The following is a 16917-nucleotide window of genomic DNA, read 5'->3' on the forward strand; positions in this document are numbered from 1 at the left end:
AGAGAGAGAGAGAGGGGGGTAGAGAGAGAGAGAGAGGGGGTAGAGAGAGAGAGAGAGGGGTAGAGAGAGATAGAGAGAGGGGGTAGAGAGAGAGAGAGAGGTAGGGGGTAGAGGTAGAGAGAGAGAGAGGTAGGGGGTAGAGGTAGAGAGAGAGAGAGGTAGGGGGTAGAGGTAGAGAGAGAGAGAGGTAGGGGATAGAGGTAGAGAGAGAGAGAGAGAGGTAGGGGGTAGAGAGAGAGAGAGAGAGAGGTAGGGGGTAGAGAGAGAGAGAGAGAGAGGTAGGGGGTAGAGAGAGAGAGAGAGAGAGGTAGGGGGTAGAGAGAGAGAGAGAGAGAGGTAGGGGGTAGAGAGAAAGAGAGAGAGAGGTAGGGGGTAGAGAGAGAGAGAGAGGTAGGGGGTAGAGAGAGAGAGAGAGAGGTAGGGGGTAGAGAAAGAGAGAGAGAGGTAGGGGGTAGAGAGAGAGAGAGAGAGGTAGGGGGTAGAGAGAGAGAGAGAGAGGTAGGGGGTAGAGAGAGAGAGAGAGAGGTAGGGGTAGAGAGAGAGAGAGGTAGGGGTTAGAGAGAGAGAGAGAGAGAGGTAGAGGTAGAGAGGTAGAGAGAGGTAGGGGGTAGAGAGGTAGAAAGGTAGAGAGAGGTAGGGGGTAGAGAGAGAGAGAGAGAGAGGTAGGGGGTAGAGAGAGAGGTAGGGGGTAGAGAGAGAGAGAGGTAGGGGGTAGAGAGAGAGAGAGGTAGAGGTAGAGAGGTAGAGGTAGAGAGGTAGAGAGAGGTAGGGGGTAGAGAGAGGTAGGGGGTAGAGAGAGGTAGGGGGTAGAGAGAAAGAGAGGTAGGGGGTAGAGAGAGAGAGAGGTAGGGGGTAGAGAGACAGAGAGGTAGGGGGTAGAGAGAGAGGAGAGAGGTAGAGAGAGAGAGAGAGGTAGGGGGTAGAGAGAGAGGTAGGGGGTAGAGAGAGAGAGAGAGAGAGAGGTAGGGGGTAGAGAGAGAGAGAGAGAGGTAGGGGGTAGAGAGAGGTAGGAGGTAGAGAGAGAGAGAGGTAGGGGGTAGAGAGAGAGAGGTAGGGGGTAGAGAGAGAGAGAGAGAGGTAGGGGGTAGAGAGAGAGAGAGGTAGGGGGTAGAGAGAGAGTGAGAGAGAGAGGTAGGGGGTAGAGAGAGAGTGAGAGAGAAAGGTAGGGGGTAGAGAGAGAGTGAGAGAGAGAGGTAGGGGGTAGAGAGAGAGAGAGAGGTAGGGGGTAGAGAGAGTGAGAGAGGTAGGGGGTAGAGAGAGAGAGAGAGAGGGGTAGGGGGTAGAGAGAGAGAGAGAGAGAGGGGTAGGGGGTAGAGAGAGAGAGAGGTAGTGGGTAGAGAGAGAGAGCGGTAGGGGGTAGAGAGAGAGAGATGTAGGGGGTAGAGAGAGAGAGAGAGACAAGGCAAGAAGGGCCTTCTATGCCATCAAAAGGAACATAAATTTCAACATACCAATTAGGATCTGGCTAAAAATACTTGAATCAGTCATAGAGCCCATTGCCCTTTATGGTTGTGAGGTCTGGGGTCCGCTCACCAACCAAGATTTCACAAAATGGGACAAACACCAAATTGAGACTCTGCATGCAGAATTCTGCAAAAATATCCTCCGTGTACAACGTAGAACACCAAATAATGCATGCAGAGCAGAATTAGGCCGATACCCACTAATTATCAAAATCCAGAAAAGAGCCGTTAAATTCTACAACCACCTAAAAGGAAGCGATTCCCAAACCTTCCATAACAAAGCCATCACCTACAGAGAGATGAACCTGGAGAAGAGTCCCATAAGCAAGCTGGTCCTAGGGCTCTGTTCACAAACACAAACACACCCCACAGAGCCCCAGGACAACAGCACAATTAGACCCAACCAAATCATGAGAAAACAAAAAGATAATTACTTGACACATTGGAAAGAATTAACAAAAAAACAGAGCAAACTAGAATGCTATTTGGCCCTAAACAGAGAGTATACAGTGGCAGAATACCTGACCACTGTGACTGACCCAAACTTAAGGAAAGCTTTGACTATGTACAGACTCAGTGAGCATAGCCTTGCTATTGAGAAAGGCCGCCGTAGGCAGACATGGCTCTCAAGAGAAGACAGGCTATGTGCACACTGCCCACAAAATGAGGTGGAAACTGAGCTGCACTTCCTAACCTCCTGCCCAATGTATGACCATATTAGAGAGACATATTTCCCTCAGATTACACAGATCCACAAAGAATTTGAAAACAAATCCAATTTTGATAAACTCCCATATCTACTGGGAGAAATTCCACAGTGTGCCATCACAGCAGCAAGATTTGTGACCTGTTGCCACAAGAAAAGGGCAACCAGTGAAGAACAAACACCATTGTAAATACAACCCATATTTATGCTTGTTTATTTTAACTTGTGTGCTTTAACCATTTGTACATTGTTACAACACTGTATATATATAATATAACATTTGTAATGTCTTTATTGTTTTGAAACTTCTGTATGTGTAATGTTTACTGTTAATTTGTATTGTTTATTTCACTTTTGTATAATATCTACCTCACTTGCTTTGGCAATGTTAACACATGTTTCCCATGCCAATAAAGCCCCTTGAATTGAATTGAATTTAATAGAGAGAGAGGTAGGGGGTAGAGAGAGTAGAGGTAGGGGGTAGAGAGAGAGAGAGAGGTAGGGGGTAGAGAGAGAGAGAGAGGTAGGGGGTAGAGAGAGAGAGAGAGGTAGGGGGTAGAGAGAGAGAGAGAGAGAGAGGTAGGGGGTAGAGAGAGAGAGAGGTAGGGGTAGAGAGAGAGAGGTAGGGGGTAGAGAGAGAGAGAGAGGTAGGGGGTAGAGAGAGAGAGAGAGGTAGGGGGTAGAGAGAGAGAGAGAGGTAGGGGGTAGAGAGAGAGGTAGAGGGGTAGAGAGGTAGGGGGTAGAGAGAGAGAGAGGTAGGGGGTAGAGAGAGAGAGAGGTAGGGGGTAGAGAGAGAGAGAGGTAGGGGGTAGAGAGAGAGAGGTAGGGGGTAGAGAGAGAGAGAGAGATAGAGGTAGGGGGTAGAGAGAGAGAGAGAGAGAGAGGTAGGGGGTAGAGAGAGAGAGAGAGAGGTAGGGGTAGAGAGAGAGAGAGAGAGGTAGGGGGTAGAGAGAGAGAGGTAGGGGTAGAGAGAGAGAGAGAGAGAGGTAGGGGTAGAGAGAGAGAGAGAGGTAGGGGGTAGAGAGAGAGAGAGGTAGGGGGTAGAGAGAGAGAGAGATGTAGGGGGTAGAGAGAGAGAGAGAGAGAGAGATGTAGGGGGTAGAGAGAGAGAGAGAGAGAGATGTAGGGGGTAGAGAGAGAGAGAGAGGTAGGGGGTAGAGAGAGAGAGAGAGGTAGGGGGTAGAGAGAGAGAGAGAGAGGTAGGGGTAGAGAGAGAGAGAGAGAGGTAGAGAGAGAGAGGTAGGGGTAGAGAGAGAGAGGTAGGGGTAGAGAGAGAGAGGTAGGGGGTAGAGAGAGAGAGGTAGGGGTAGAGAGAGAGAGGTAGGGGGTAGAGAGAGAGAGAGAGGTAGGGGGTAGAGAGAGAGAGAGGTAGGGGGTAGAGAGAGAGAGAGAGGTAGGGGGTAGAGAGAGAGAGGTAAGGGGTAGAGAGAGAGAGAGAGAGAGAGAGGTAGGGGGTAGAGAGAGAGAGAGGTAGGGGGTAGAGAGAGAGAGGTAGGGGGGTAGAGAGAGAGAGGTAGGGGGGTAGAGAGAGAGAGGTAGGGGGGGAGAGAGAGAGATGGAGGGGAGGGAGGGGGCAGAGAGGTAGCGAGGGAGGGGGCAGAGAGAGAGGGGTAGCGAGGGGGGAGAGAGAGGTGGAGAGAGGTAGCGAGGGGGGATGTAGGGGGCAGAGAGAGAGGTAGGTAGGGGGCAGAGAGAGAGGTAGGTAGGGGGCAGAGAGAGATGTAGGTAGGAGGCAGAGAGAGAGAGAGAGGTAGGTAGGGAGGAGAGAGAGAGAGGGAGGGGGCAGAGAGAGAGAGAGAGGTAGGGAGGGAGGGGGCAGAGAGAGAAAGGTAGGGAGGGGGCAGAGAGAGAGGTAGAGAGGGAGGGGAGAGAGGGAAGGGGCAGAGAGAGAGGTAGGGAGGGGGAGAGAGAGAGAGAGAGAGAGTTAGGGAGGGGGGAGGGAGAGAGAGGTAGGGAGCGGTAGGGGGCAGAGAGAGAGAGGTAGGGAGGGGCAGAGAGAGAGAGGTAGGGAGGGGCAGAGAGAGATGGGGGGAGAGGGAGGGAGGGGGCAGAGAGAGATAGGGGGGACAGAGAGATTGGGGGAGAGGGAGAGAGAGGTGGGAGAGAGATAGGGGGGGAGAGAGAGATAGGGGGGGAGAGGGAGGGAGGGGGCAGAGAGAGGTAGCGAGGGAGGGGGCAGAGAGAGAGGGGTAGCGAGGGGGGAGAGGTAGCGAGTGGAGAGAGGTAGGGGGCAGAGAGAGAGGTAGGTAGGGGGCAGAGAGAGAGGTAGGTAGGGGGCAGAGAGAGAGAGGTAGGTAGGGGGCAGAGAGAGAGAGAGAGAGGTAGGGAGGGGGCAGAGAGAGAGAGAGAGAGGTAGGGAGGGGGCAGAGAGAGAGAGAGAGAGAGGTAGGGAGGGGGCAGAGAGAGAGAGAGGGAGGGTGGGGGCAGAGAGAGAGAGGGAGGGGGCAGAGAGAGAGAGGGAGGGAGGGGGCAGAGAGAGAGGGAGGGAGGGGGCAGAGAGAGAGGGAAGGAGGGCGCAGAGAGAGAGGGAGGGAGGGGGCAGAGAGAGAGAGAGAGAGAGGTAGGGAGGGGGAGAGAGAGAGAGAGAGGTAGGGAGGGGGGAGAGAGAGAGAGAGGTAGGGAGGGGGGAGGGAGGGGGCAGAGAGAGAGAGAGGTAGCGAGGGGAGAGAGAGGTAGGGAGGGGGGAGAGAGAGAGGTAGGGAGCGGTAGGGGGCAGAGAGAGAGCGGTAGGGGGCAGAGAGAGAGAGGTAGGGAGGGGCAGAGAGAGAGAGGTAGGGAGGGGCAGAGAGAGAGGGGGGTGAGGGAGGGAGGGGGCAGAGAGAGACAGGGGGGACAGAGAGATTGGGGGAGAGGGAGAGAGAGATAGGGGGGGAGAGAGAGTGATAGGGTGGGAGAGGGAGGGAGGGGGGAGAGGTAGCGAGTTGAGAAAGGTAGCGAGTGGAGAGAGGTAGGGGGCAGAGAGAGAGGTAGGTAGGGGGCAGAGAGAGAGGTAGGTAGGGGGCAGAGAGAGAGAGGTAGGTAGGGGGCCTAGAGAGAGAGAGAGGTAGGTAGGTAGGTAGGTAGGTAGGGAGGAGAGAGAGAGAGAGAGAGAGAGAGAGAGAGAGAGGTAGGGAGGGAGGGGGCAGAGAGAGAGAGAGGTAGGAAGGGGGAGAGAGAGAGAGAGAGAGAGAGAGAGAGAGAGAGAGAGAGAGAGAGAGAGAGAGAGAGAGAGAGAGAGGTGGGGAGGGAGGGGGCAGAGAGAGAGAGAGGTAGCGAGGGGAGAGAGAGAGAGGTAGGGAGCGGTAGGGGGCAGAGAGAGAGAGAGGTAGGAAGGGGGAGAGAGAGAGAGAGAGAGAGGGAGGGAGGGGGCAGAGAGAGATAGGGGGGACAGAGAGATTGGGGGAGAGGGAGAGAGAGATAGGGGGGAGAGAGAGTGATAGGGTGGGAGAGGGAGGGAGGGGTCAGAGAGAGGTAGCGAGGGAGGCGGCAGAGAGAGAGGGGTAGCGAGGGGGGAGAGGTAGCGAGTGGTGAAAGGTAGCGAGTGGAGAGAGGTAGGGGGCAGAGAGAGAGAGGTAGGTAGGGGGCAGAGAGAGAGGTAGGTAGGGGGCAGAGAGAGAGAGAGGTAGGTAGGTAGGTAGGTAGGTAGGTAGGTAGGTAGGTAGGTAGGTAGGTAGGTAGGTAGGTAGGTAGGTAGGTAGGTAGGTAGGTAGGTAGGTAGGTAGGTAGGTAGGTAGGTAGGGAGGGAGGAGAGAGAGAGAGAGGTAGGGAGGGGGGGGAGAGAGAGAGAGAGAGGTGGGGCGGGAGGGAGGGGGCAGAGAGAGAGAGAGGTAGCGAGGGGAGAGAGAGAGGTAGGGAGCGGTAGGGGGCAGAGAGAGAGAGGTAGGGAGGGGCAGAGAGAGAGAGGTAGGGAGGGGCAGAAAGAGAGAGAGGTAGGGAGGGGCAGAGAGAGAGAGGTAGGGAGGGGGGAGAGAGAGAGAGGTAGGGAGGGGGCAGAGAGAGAGGTAGGGAGGGAGGGGCAGAGAGAGAGGTAGGGAGGGAGGTAGGAGAGAGAGGTATGGAGGGGGGAGAGAGGGAGGGTGGGAGGGGGCAGAGAGAGAGGGAGGGAGGGAGGGAGGGAGGGAGGGAGGGAGGGAGGGAGGGAGGGAGGGAGGGAGGGAGGGAGGGAGGGATGGGGCAGAGAGAGAGAGCGGTAGGGGGCAGAGAGAGAGAGCGGTAGGGGGCAGAGAGAGAGAGGTAGGGAGGGGGGAGAGAGAGAGAGGTAGGGAGGGGGCAGAGAGAGAGGTAGGGAGGGAGGGGCAGAGAGAGAGGTAGGGAGGGAGGTAGGAGAGAGAGGTATGGAGGGGGGAGAGAGGGAGGGTGGGAGGGGGCAGAGAGAGAGGGAGGGAGGGAGGGAGGGAGGGAGGGAGGGAGGGAGGGAGGGAGGGAGGGAGGGAGGGAGGGAGGGAGGGAGGGAGGGGGCAGAGAGAGAGAGGTAGGGAGGGATGGGGCAGAGAGAGAGAGCGGTAGGGGGCAGAGAGAGAGAGGGGTAGGGGGAGAGAGGTCATAAGGGCGTTCCTTCTTGCTGACAAGCTCTCTGACCTCACTCGGGGAGTGGCTACTTAATGTGCAAAGGACATGATTAGAAGTTTTCTCTTATGACTCCTAAAATCACATTACTAGGACATCTACTTTGTGCATGACACAAGTAATTTTCCCAACAATTGTTTAAAGACCGATTATTTAACTTATACGTCACTGTATCACAATTCCAGTGGGTCAGAAGTTACATACACTAAGTTGACTGTGTCTTTAAACAGCTTGGACAAGTCCAGAAAATTATGTCATGACGTTAGAAGCTTCTGATAGGCTAATTGACACCATTTGAGTCAATTGGAGGTGTACCTGTGTATGTATTTCAAGGCCTACCTTCAAACTCAGTGCCTCTTTGCTTGACATCATGGGAAAATCAAAAGAAATCAGCCAAGACCTCTGAAAAAAAATTGTAGACCTCCACAAGTCTGGTTCATCCTTGGGAGCAATTTCCAAACGCCTGAAGGTACCACGTTTATCTGTACAAACAATAGTACGCAAGTATAAACACCATGGGACCACGCAGCTGTCATACCGTTCAGGAAGGAGACACGTTCTGTCTCCCTAGAGATGAACGTACTTTGGTGCGAAAAGTGCAAATCAATCCCAGAACAACAGCAAAGGACCTTGTGAAGATGCTGGAGGAAACAGGTACAAAAGTATCTATTTCCACAGTAAAACAAGTCCTATATCGACATAACCTGAAAGGCCGCTCAGCAAGGAAGAAGCCACTGCTCCAAAACCGCCATAAAAAAGCCAGACTACGGTTTGCAACTGCACATTGGGACAAAGATTGTACTTTTTGGAGAAATGTCCTCTGGTCTGATGAAACAAAAAGGGAACTGTTTGGCCATAATGACCATCGTTATATTTGGAGGATGAAAGGGGAGGCTTGCAAGCCGAAGAACACCATCCCAGCCATGAAGCCCGGGGGTGGCAGCATCATGTTGTGGGGGTGCTTTGCTGCAGGAGGGACTGGTGCACTTCACAAAATAGATGGCTTCATGAGGTAGGAAAATTATGTGGCTATATTGAAGCAACATTTCAAGACATCAGTCAGGAAGTTAAGCTTGGTCACAAATGGGTCTTCCAAATGGACAATGACCCAAAGCATACTTCCAAAGTTGTGGCAAAATGGCTTATGGACAACAAAGTCAAGGTATTGGAGTGGCCATCACAAAGCCCTGACCTCAATCCTATAGAACATTTGTGTGCAGAACTGAAAAAAGTGTGCGAGGAAGGTGGCCTACAAACCTGACTCAGTTACACCAGCTCTGTCAGGAGGAATGGGCCAAAAGTCACCCAACTTATTGTGGGAAGCTTGTGGAAGGCTACCCGAAACGTTTTACCCAAGTTAAACAATTTAAAGGAAATGTTACCAAATACTAATTGAGTATGTGAACTTCTGACCCACTGTCAATGTAATGAAAGAAATAAAAGCTGAAATAAATAATTATCTCTACTATTATTCTGACATTTCACATTCTTAAAATAAAGTGGTGATCCTAACTGACCTAAGACAGGGGATTTTTACTAGGATTAAATGTCAGGAATTGTGAAAAACTGAGTTTAAATGTATTTGGCTAAGGTGTTTGTAAACTTCTGACTTCAACTGTACATTTAATACTGTATTGACATTTGTGTTTGCAAAACAACATAGAAATACAGATATGTGTTTGTCCCTCTCAGGTACTGGGCAAGGACCACCCAGATGTTGCCAAGCAGCTGAACAACCTGGCCCTGCTGTGTCAGAACCAGGGCAAGTACGGAGAGGTGGAGTACTACTACTGCCGCGCCCTGGAGATCTACGAGTGCAGACTTGGTCCCGACGACCCCAACGTGGCAAAGACAAAGAACAACCTGGTGAGAACTACTGGGCAACACCTGGGTGGTGTTCATTAGGCACCAAACGTTTATTCTATTGTGTGTCCCAATGAGAACAGCCCTGCTTTCATACTAACTCACTCTGTGGGGGTAATGTCCTGTGTTGTGTTCAGAACAGAATTATCTACGTTTAGCTTGTGAGAATAGCTACTGTGCCTTGTGTGCATAGTAATTCACCTATAAAAAAACACCCACATAAGCCATGTGTGGATTAGTTTGAACTTGCATGTTTGGTTAGTCAGGATTTCTGTGTCACTACATTAGTTCAAAATGAAATACACATGCGCTGAATACGACAGCTGTATACTTTACCGTGAAATGCTTACTTACGAACCCTTTGCCAACAATGCAAAGTTAAAAAATAAGAACAGTTTTCAAGAAAGGAAATATTAACACAAGTAACATAATGAGACTATATACAAGGAATACCGGTACCGAGTCAATGTGCAGGGTTACGAGATAGTTGAGGTAATCAAATCAAGTTTATTTTATATAGCCCTTCGTACATCAGCTAATATCTCGAAGTGCTGTACAGAAACCCAGCCTAAAACCCCAAACAGCAAGCAATGCAGGTGTAGAAGCACGGTGGCTAGGAAAAACTCCCTAGAAAGGCCAAAACCTAGGAAGAAACCTAGAGAGGAACCAGGCTATGAGGGGTGGCCAGTCCTCTTCTGGCTGTGCCGGGTGGAGATTATAACAGAACTATGCCAAGATGTTCAAAATGTTCATAAGTGACAAGCATGGTCAAATAATAATCATGAATAATTTTCAGTTGTCTTTTCATAGCCGATCATTAAGAGTTGAAAATAGCAGGTCTGGGACAGGTGGCGGTTCCATAACCGCAGGCAGAACAGTTGAAACTGGAATAGCAGCAAGGCCAGGCGGACTGGGGACAGCAAGGAGTCATTACATTTACATTTACATTTACATTTAAGTCATTTAGCAGACGCTCTTATCCAGAGCGACTTACAAATTGGTGCATTCACCTTATGATATCCAGTGGAACAACCACTTTACAATAGTGCATCTAACTCTTTTAAGGGGGGGGGGGTTAGAAGGATTACTTTATCCTATCCTAGGTATTCCTTAAAGAGGTGGGGTTTCAGGTGTCTCCGAAAGGTGGTGATTGACTCCGCTGACCTGGCGTCGTGAGGGAGTTTGTTCCACCATTGGGGTGCCAGAGCAGCGAACAGTTTTGACTGGGCTGAGCGGGAACTGTACTTCCTCAGAGGTAGGGAGGCGAGCAGGCCAGAGGTGGATGAACGCAGTGCCCTTGTTTGGATGTAGGGCCTGATCAGAGCCTGAAGGTACGGAGGTGCCGTTCCCCTCACAGCTCCGTAGGCAAGCACCATGGTCTTGTAACGGATGCGAGCTTCAACTGGAAGCCAGTGGAGAGAGCGGAGGAGCGGGGTGACGTGAGAGAACTTGGGAAAGTTGAACACCAGACGGGCTGCGGCGTTCTGGATGAGTTGTAGGGGTTTAATGGCACAGGCAGGGAGCCCAGCCAACAGCGAGTTGCAGTAATCCAGACGGGAGATGACAAGTGCCTGGATTAGGACCTGCGCCGCTTCCTGCGTGAGGCAGGGTCGTACTCTGCGAATGTTGTAGAGCATGAACCTACAGGAACGGGTCACCGCCTTGATGTTAGTTGAGAACGACAGGGTGTTGTCCAGGATCACGCCAAGGTTCTTAGCACTCTGGGAGGAGGACACAATGGAGTTGTCAACCGTGATGGCGAGATCATGGAACGGGCAGTCCTTCCCCGGGAGGAAGAGCAGCTCCGTCTTGCCGAGGTTCAGCTTGAGGTGGTGATCCGTCATCCACACTGATATGTCTGCCAGACATGCAGAGATGCGATTCACCACCTGGTTATCAGAGGGGGGAAAGGAGAAGATTAATTGTGTGTCGTCTGCATAGCAATGATAGGAGAGACCATGTGAGGATATGACAGAGCCAAGTGACTTGGTGTATAGCGAGAATAGGAGAGGGCCTAGAACAGAGCCCTGGGGGACACCAGTGGTGAGAGCACGTGGTGCGGAGACAGATTCTCGCCACGCCACCTGGTAGGAGCGACCTGTCAGGTAGGACGCAATCCAAGCGTGGGCCGCGCCGGAGATGCCCAGCTCGGAGAGGGTGGAGAGGAGGATCTGATGGTTCACAGTATCAAAGGCAGCCGATAGGTCTAGAAGGATGAGAGCAGAGGAGAGAGAGTTAGCTTTAGCAGTGCGGAGCGCCTCCGTGACACAGAGAAGAGCAGTCTCAGTTGAATGACTAGTCTTGAAACCTGACTGATTTGGATCAAGAAGGTCATTCTGAGAGAGATAGCAGGAGAGCTGGCCAAGGACGGCACGTTCAAGAGTTTTGGAGAGAAAAGAAAGAAGGGATACTGGTCTGTAGTTGTTGACATCGGAGGGATCGAGTGTAGGTTTTTTCAGAAGGGGTGCAACTCTCGCTCTCTTGAAGACGGAAGGGACGTAGCCAGCGGTCAAGGATGAGTTGATGAGCGAGGTGAGGTAAGGGAGAAGGTCTCCGGAAATGGTCTGGAGAAGAGAGGAGGGGATAGGGTCAAGCGGGCAGGTTGTTGGGTGGCCGGCCGTCACAAGACGCGAGATTTCATCTGGAGAGAGAGGGGAGAAAGAGGTCAAAGCACAGGGTAGGGCAGTGTGAGCAGAACCAGCGGTGTCGTTTGACTTAGCAAACGAGGATCGGATGTCGTCGACCTTCTTTTCAAAATGGTTGACGAAGTCATCAGCAGAGAGGGAGGAGGGGGGAGGAGGGGGAGGAGGATTCAGGAGGGAGGAGAAGGTGGCAAAGAGCTTCCTAGGGTTAGAGGCAGATTCTTGGAATTTAGAGTGGTAGAAATTGGCTTTAGCAGCAGAGACAGAAGAGGAGAATGTAGAGAGGAGGGAGTGAAAGGATGCCAGGTCCGCAGGGAGGCGAGTTTTCCTCCATTTCCGCTCGGCTGCCCGGAGCCCTGTTCTGAGTCATCATGTCCGGTTTGCCGTGACGTATGGTCCTAGGGCTCAGGTTCTCCGAGAGAGAGAAAGAAAGAGAGAACGAGAGAATTAGAGAGAGCATACTTAAATTCACACAGGACACTGGATAAGATAGGAGAAGTACTCCAGGTATAACCAACTTACCTGAATATTTTCCTTGGTGCCCCGACTTCCTAGTTAATTACAGTTACATGATTAAGTAGTTTAATCACGTAATAATAATTACAGAGAATTTTTGATAAAGATTAATCTTCAGTTTAATGATACCAAAGACACGACTGTACTCAGTAATGTGTTGTCTTGGATTTGCCCCAATCATAACACTTTGTATTCAAGACAAAAAGTGAATTGCTAAGCCACATTTTTTGCAGTATTACTTTAGTGCCTTGTCGCAAACAAGATGCATGTTTAGGAATATTTTTATTCTGTACAAGCTTCCTTCTTTTCACTGTCAATTAGTTTAGTATTATGGAGTAACTCAAATGTTGTTGATCCATCCTCCGTGTTCTCCTATCGCAACTCTTAACTGTTTTATAGTCACCATTGGGCTCATGGTGAAATTCCTGATTGGTTTCCTTCCTTTCCAGCAACTGAGTTAGGAAGGACACCTGTATCTTTGTAGTGACTGAATGTATTGATACACCATCTAAAGTGTAATTAATTAATTAATAACTTCACCATGCTCAAAGGGATATTCAATGTCTGCTTGAAAAAAAATAATGTATCTACCAATAGGTGCCCTTTGTGAGGCATTGGAAAACCTCCCTGGTCTTTGTGGTTGAATCTGTGTTTGAAATTCACTGCTCAACTCAGGGACCTTAAAGATAATTGTATGTGTGGGGTACTGATATGAGGTAGTCATTCAAAAATCATGTTAAACACGATTATTGCACACAGAGTGAGTCCATGCAACTTATTATGTGACTTGTTTAAGCACATTTTAACCCAGACCATGTTTTGGCTTGCCATAGCAAAGGGGTTGAATACTTATTGACTCAAAACATTTCAACTTCTAAAAACATAATTATGCTTATGGAGTATAGGCTATTGACACACAATCTCAATTTAATCAATGTTAAATTCAGGCTGCAACGCAACAAAATATGGAAAATGTCAAGGGGTGTGAATACTTTTTGAAGGCATTTGGAGTATTCAGACCCCTTTTTCCATATTTTGTTACGTTACTGCCTTATTCTAAAATGGATTAAATAAAACAAATTTGTCATCTATCTACATGCAATACCTGATAATGACAAAGCAAAAACTGTTTTATAGAAATGTAAGCAAATGTATTAAAATTAAAAAACAGATACCTTGTTTCCATAAGTATTCAGACCCTTTGCTTTGAGACTCGAAATTGAGCTCAGGGTGCATCCTGTTTCCATTTATTATCCTTGAGATGTTTCTACAACTTGATTGGAGTCCACCTGTAGTAAATTCAATTGATTGGGCATGATTTGGAAAGGCACACACCTGTCTATATAAGTTCCCACAGTTGACAGAGCAAAAACAAAGCCATGAGGTCGAAGGTATTATCTGTACTGTTCCGTGACAGGATTATGTCGAGGCACAGATCTGGGGAAGGGTACCAAAAAATGTCTGCAGCATTGAAGGTCCTCAAGAACACCGTGGCCTCCATCATTCTTAAATGGAAGAAGTTTGGAACCACCAATACTTTTCCTAGAGCTGGCCGCCCGGCCAAACTGAGCAATCAAGGGAGAAGGGCCTTGGTCAGGGTGTTGACCAAGAACCCAATGGTCACTCTGACAGAGCTCCAGAGTTCCTCTGTGGAGATGGGATAACCTTCCAGAAGGACAACCATTTCTGCAGCACTCCGCCAATCAGGCCTTTATGATAGAGTGGCCAGACGGAAGCCACTCCTCAGTAAAAGGCACATAACAGCCCGCTTTGAGTTTGCCAAAAGGCACCTAAAGGACTCTGACCATGAGAAACAACATTCTCTGGTCTGATGAAACCAAGATTGATCAATTTGGCCTGAAATCCAAGCATCACGTCTGGAGGAAACCTGGCGTGATGCTGACGTCTGGAGGAAACCATGATGCTGCCACCACCGGTGAAGCATGGTGGTGGCAGCATCATGTTGTGGGGATGTTTTTCAGCGGCAGGGACTGGGAGACTAGTCAGGATTGAGGGAAAGATGAAAGGAGGAAAGTACAGAGAGATCCTTAATGAAAACCTGCTCCAGAGCACTCAGGACCTCAGACTGGGGCGAAGTTTCATCTTCCAACAGGACAACGACCCTAAGAACACAGCCAAGACAATGAAGAAGTGGCTGAATGTCCTTGAGTAGCACACCCAGAGCCCGGACTTGAACCCGATGGAACATCTCTGGAGAGACTTGAAGATAGCTGTGCAGCGACGCTCCCCATCCAACCTGATAGAGCTTGAGAGGATCTGCAGAGAAGAATGGGAGAAACTCAAATACAGGTATGCCAAGCTTGTAGCGTCATACCCAAGAAGACTCAAGGCTGTATTCACTGCCAAAGGTACTTCAACAAAGTACTGAGTAAAGGGTCTGAATATTTATGCATATGCGATATTTCTGTTTTATTTTTTTATAAATGTGCAAAAATGTATAAAAACCTGTTTTTACTTTCTCATTTTAGAGTATTTTGGGTAGATGTTATATTTTAATTTAAATCCATTTTCGAATAAGGCTGTAGCATAACAGAATGTGGAGGAAGTCAACTGGTCTGAATTCTTTCCGAATGTACTCTGCCAGGTCAGGCTGACCACAAACAATCTTTGTACAGAACACTCCTGTTTCATTTTTGCAGCTGAGAACAAAATCATCTGGATGCACGGTGAAGAGAGGGAGGAGATGAGCAAGGTGGGTTGTGTGTATTTACCTATGTTCTCATGTATCCTTAAGGCCATACTAGGTGGAGCTCTGTAACACATCTGTATACCAGTCGGAATGTAGTAGTTCCTGTCTGAAGTTCCACTCTCATAATTGACCACTCCCACTCTCCATCTCTCTTTAATTACTTCCAGGGCAGGCACAGAGACAACAACCCGTACGGCGAGTATGGAGGCCGGTATAGAACCTGCAAAGTCAGCAGGTGAGCCACGAGTTGTGCTGACGTAGAGACAAAGTCAGTCATTAGTGTGGCCCCTATTCAAATTGACATTATGACACTAAGATTATGTATTTCAAAGGCTTCAGGATATTAGGCCAATTGAATGGTGCCAATTACGCATGGAGCTATTTAAAGAGATTCATCAAGTTCTTTCAAAATATTTTACCCTGAAATATTATCCACATCAGTCCTTGCAGCAAAAATAGAGAACCTGTTCAATATCGTTGAACATGACATGGCCTCTGTTTAAAACCATTTGTGCCTGCTGTTATCAGTATGAGTGACCACTCACTCAGTGACAACTGCTGTGTCTGTCTACCTGCAGCCCTACAGTGAACACCACTCTGAGAAACCTGGGGGCTTTGTACTGCCGACAGGGCAAGCTGGAGGTCGCAGAGACCCTGGATGAGTGTGCCGTGAGTTCACGCAAGCAGGTACATATACAGTGAGCACCTTAAAGTATTGGGACAGTGAATTTTGTTGTTTTGGCTCTGTACTCCAGCACTTTGGATTTGAAATGTTACAATCACTACGGAGTTGTAGACTGTCAGCTTTAGTATTTTCATCCATATCGGGTGAACCGTTTTGAAATAACAGCATTTTTTTTGTACATATTCCCCCCATTTTAGGAGACCAAAAGTATTGGGACACATTCACTTATGTGTATTAAAGTAGTAAAAGGTTAAGTATTTGGTCCCATATTCATAGGTCCAATACGCGATGACTACAAGCTTGTGACTACACATTTGTTAAATGCATTTTCTGTTTGTTTTGGTTGTGTTTGAGATTATTTTGTGCCCAATAGAAATTAATGGTAAATTATATATTGCCATTTTGGAGTCACTTTTGTTGTAAATAAGAATAAAATATGTTTCTAAACACTTCTACATTAATGTGGATGCTACCATGATTACAGATAATCTTAAATTAATCGTAGATAATGATGAGTGAGAAAGTTAACGGCATAAATATCATACCCTCCCAAAAATGCTAACCTCCCCTGTTATTGTAATGGTGAGAGGTTAGAATGTCTTGGGTATGATATTTGTGCGTGTAACTTTTGAATGAATGAATGAATCTCATGCTTCCTGTTTCCTTTCTCTACCTTGCTTTGGATGCAGAGCAACATAGTAAGTGGTTTTAAGTCTAATAGGTAGTCTCACTAGAGTCTCCATGTGTCCCTCCTAACATCACTCCCATGTAACTGTCATTGTAGTGTCCATGTCTCTGTAGTGGCTTCCTATTGCATTCATTGTCTCCATGCTCCAGCAAATGTCTCAACAGAGGCAGTGGAACAAAACATATAAACATAACATAATTCCACAGCCCCTATGTACTAGAACAGTAGTATTCAAAGTCTGGGTTGTGACAAACTTGAGTACAGATTATTCATATTTATTTTGATAAGAAATGAAGGTTACTTGTTGATGTAAAAATATACAAACTGATTTGGGGTGGGGTTGCAAGAAATTCTTGGGGAAAAAAGGGGTCCCTGCTGAAAAAGTTTGAATACCGCTGTACTAGAATATATCCGGACTTCAGATATGTTTGTGCTGCCTTGCCAACGCCTATGATCAACATGACAATGACCATAACAGTTGGGTATACATCCCTAGAATTCACTAGCTCGTGACATCTTCAAGGTTAGTAGTCTCTAAAGGGCGTGTGCTTGTTTATGTCTGTCTGCTTGCTCGTGTATGTGTGCACTTGTCCTTCCCCCAGAGCATAGACCCCATCCACCAGATGCGTGTGGTGGAGATCTTAAATGATGGCGAGGGGGACAGGGAGAGACGGAGGATTAGGGACAGCCTGTCCAGCGTTAAGTGCGAGAGCGGCTCCGAGACCGGCGAAAAAGTGAGCGTGGAGTGGAATGGGGTGAGTACAAATCCACTTCAACTTATTCAGTCCCCTAAACTCCAGTGACCTTAGTGATGGACATAGCAGTCATACAGACTACACTGCTGAGTTAATGGTCTGGTACAGTAGGACACCCGCCCTAATCCTCAACATTGCACAATCCCTTGCTGTTTCTAACATGGTTGTGTACTGTTAGGTTCTTAGTTTTCAGAGTAAACAACTCACGGCCACTACATTTACATTTAAGTCATTTAGCAGACGCTCTTATCCAGAGCGACTTACAAATTGGAAAGTTCATACATATTCATCCTGGTCCCCCCGTGGGGAATGAACCCACAACCCTGGCGTTGCAAGCGCCATGC

At 48.7% G+C, this 16917-nt stretch overlaps 1 protein-coding gene across 1 annotated transcript in view; it reads left to right on the plus strand.

Annotated features, from left to right (window-relative positions):
* The window catches only part of LOC139569802 (kinesin light chain 1-like), a 126965-nt gene extending 110257 nt beyond the window's left edge, over positions 1–16708 (plus strand). The window contains exons 8-13 of the mRNA XM_071391160.1: positions 8407–8580; positions 13578–13671; positions 14396–14448; positions 14613–14680; positions 15024–15143; positions 16423–16708. Of these exons, the coding sequence (XP_071247261.1) occupies positions 8407–8580; positions 13578–13671; positions 14396–14448; positions 14613–14680; positions 15024–15143; positions 16423–16621 (708 nt within the window). The 3' untranslated portion in view covers positions 16622–16708. The remainder of the gene's footprint in view (positions 1–8406; positions 8581–13577; positions 13672–14395; positions 14449–14612; positions 14681–15023; positions 15144–16422) is intronic.
* Positions 16709–16917: the final 209 nt, after the last annotated feature.

This window comes from Salvelinus alpinus, chromosome 3, assembly GCF_045679555.1.
Source record: "Salvelinus alpinus chromosome 3, SLU_Salpinus.1, whole genome shotgun sequence".
Classification (NCBI taxonomy): domain Eukaryota; kingdom Metazoa; phylum Chordata; class Actinopteri; order Salmoniformes; family Salmonidae; genus Salvelinus; species Salvelinus alpinus.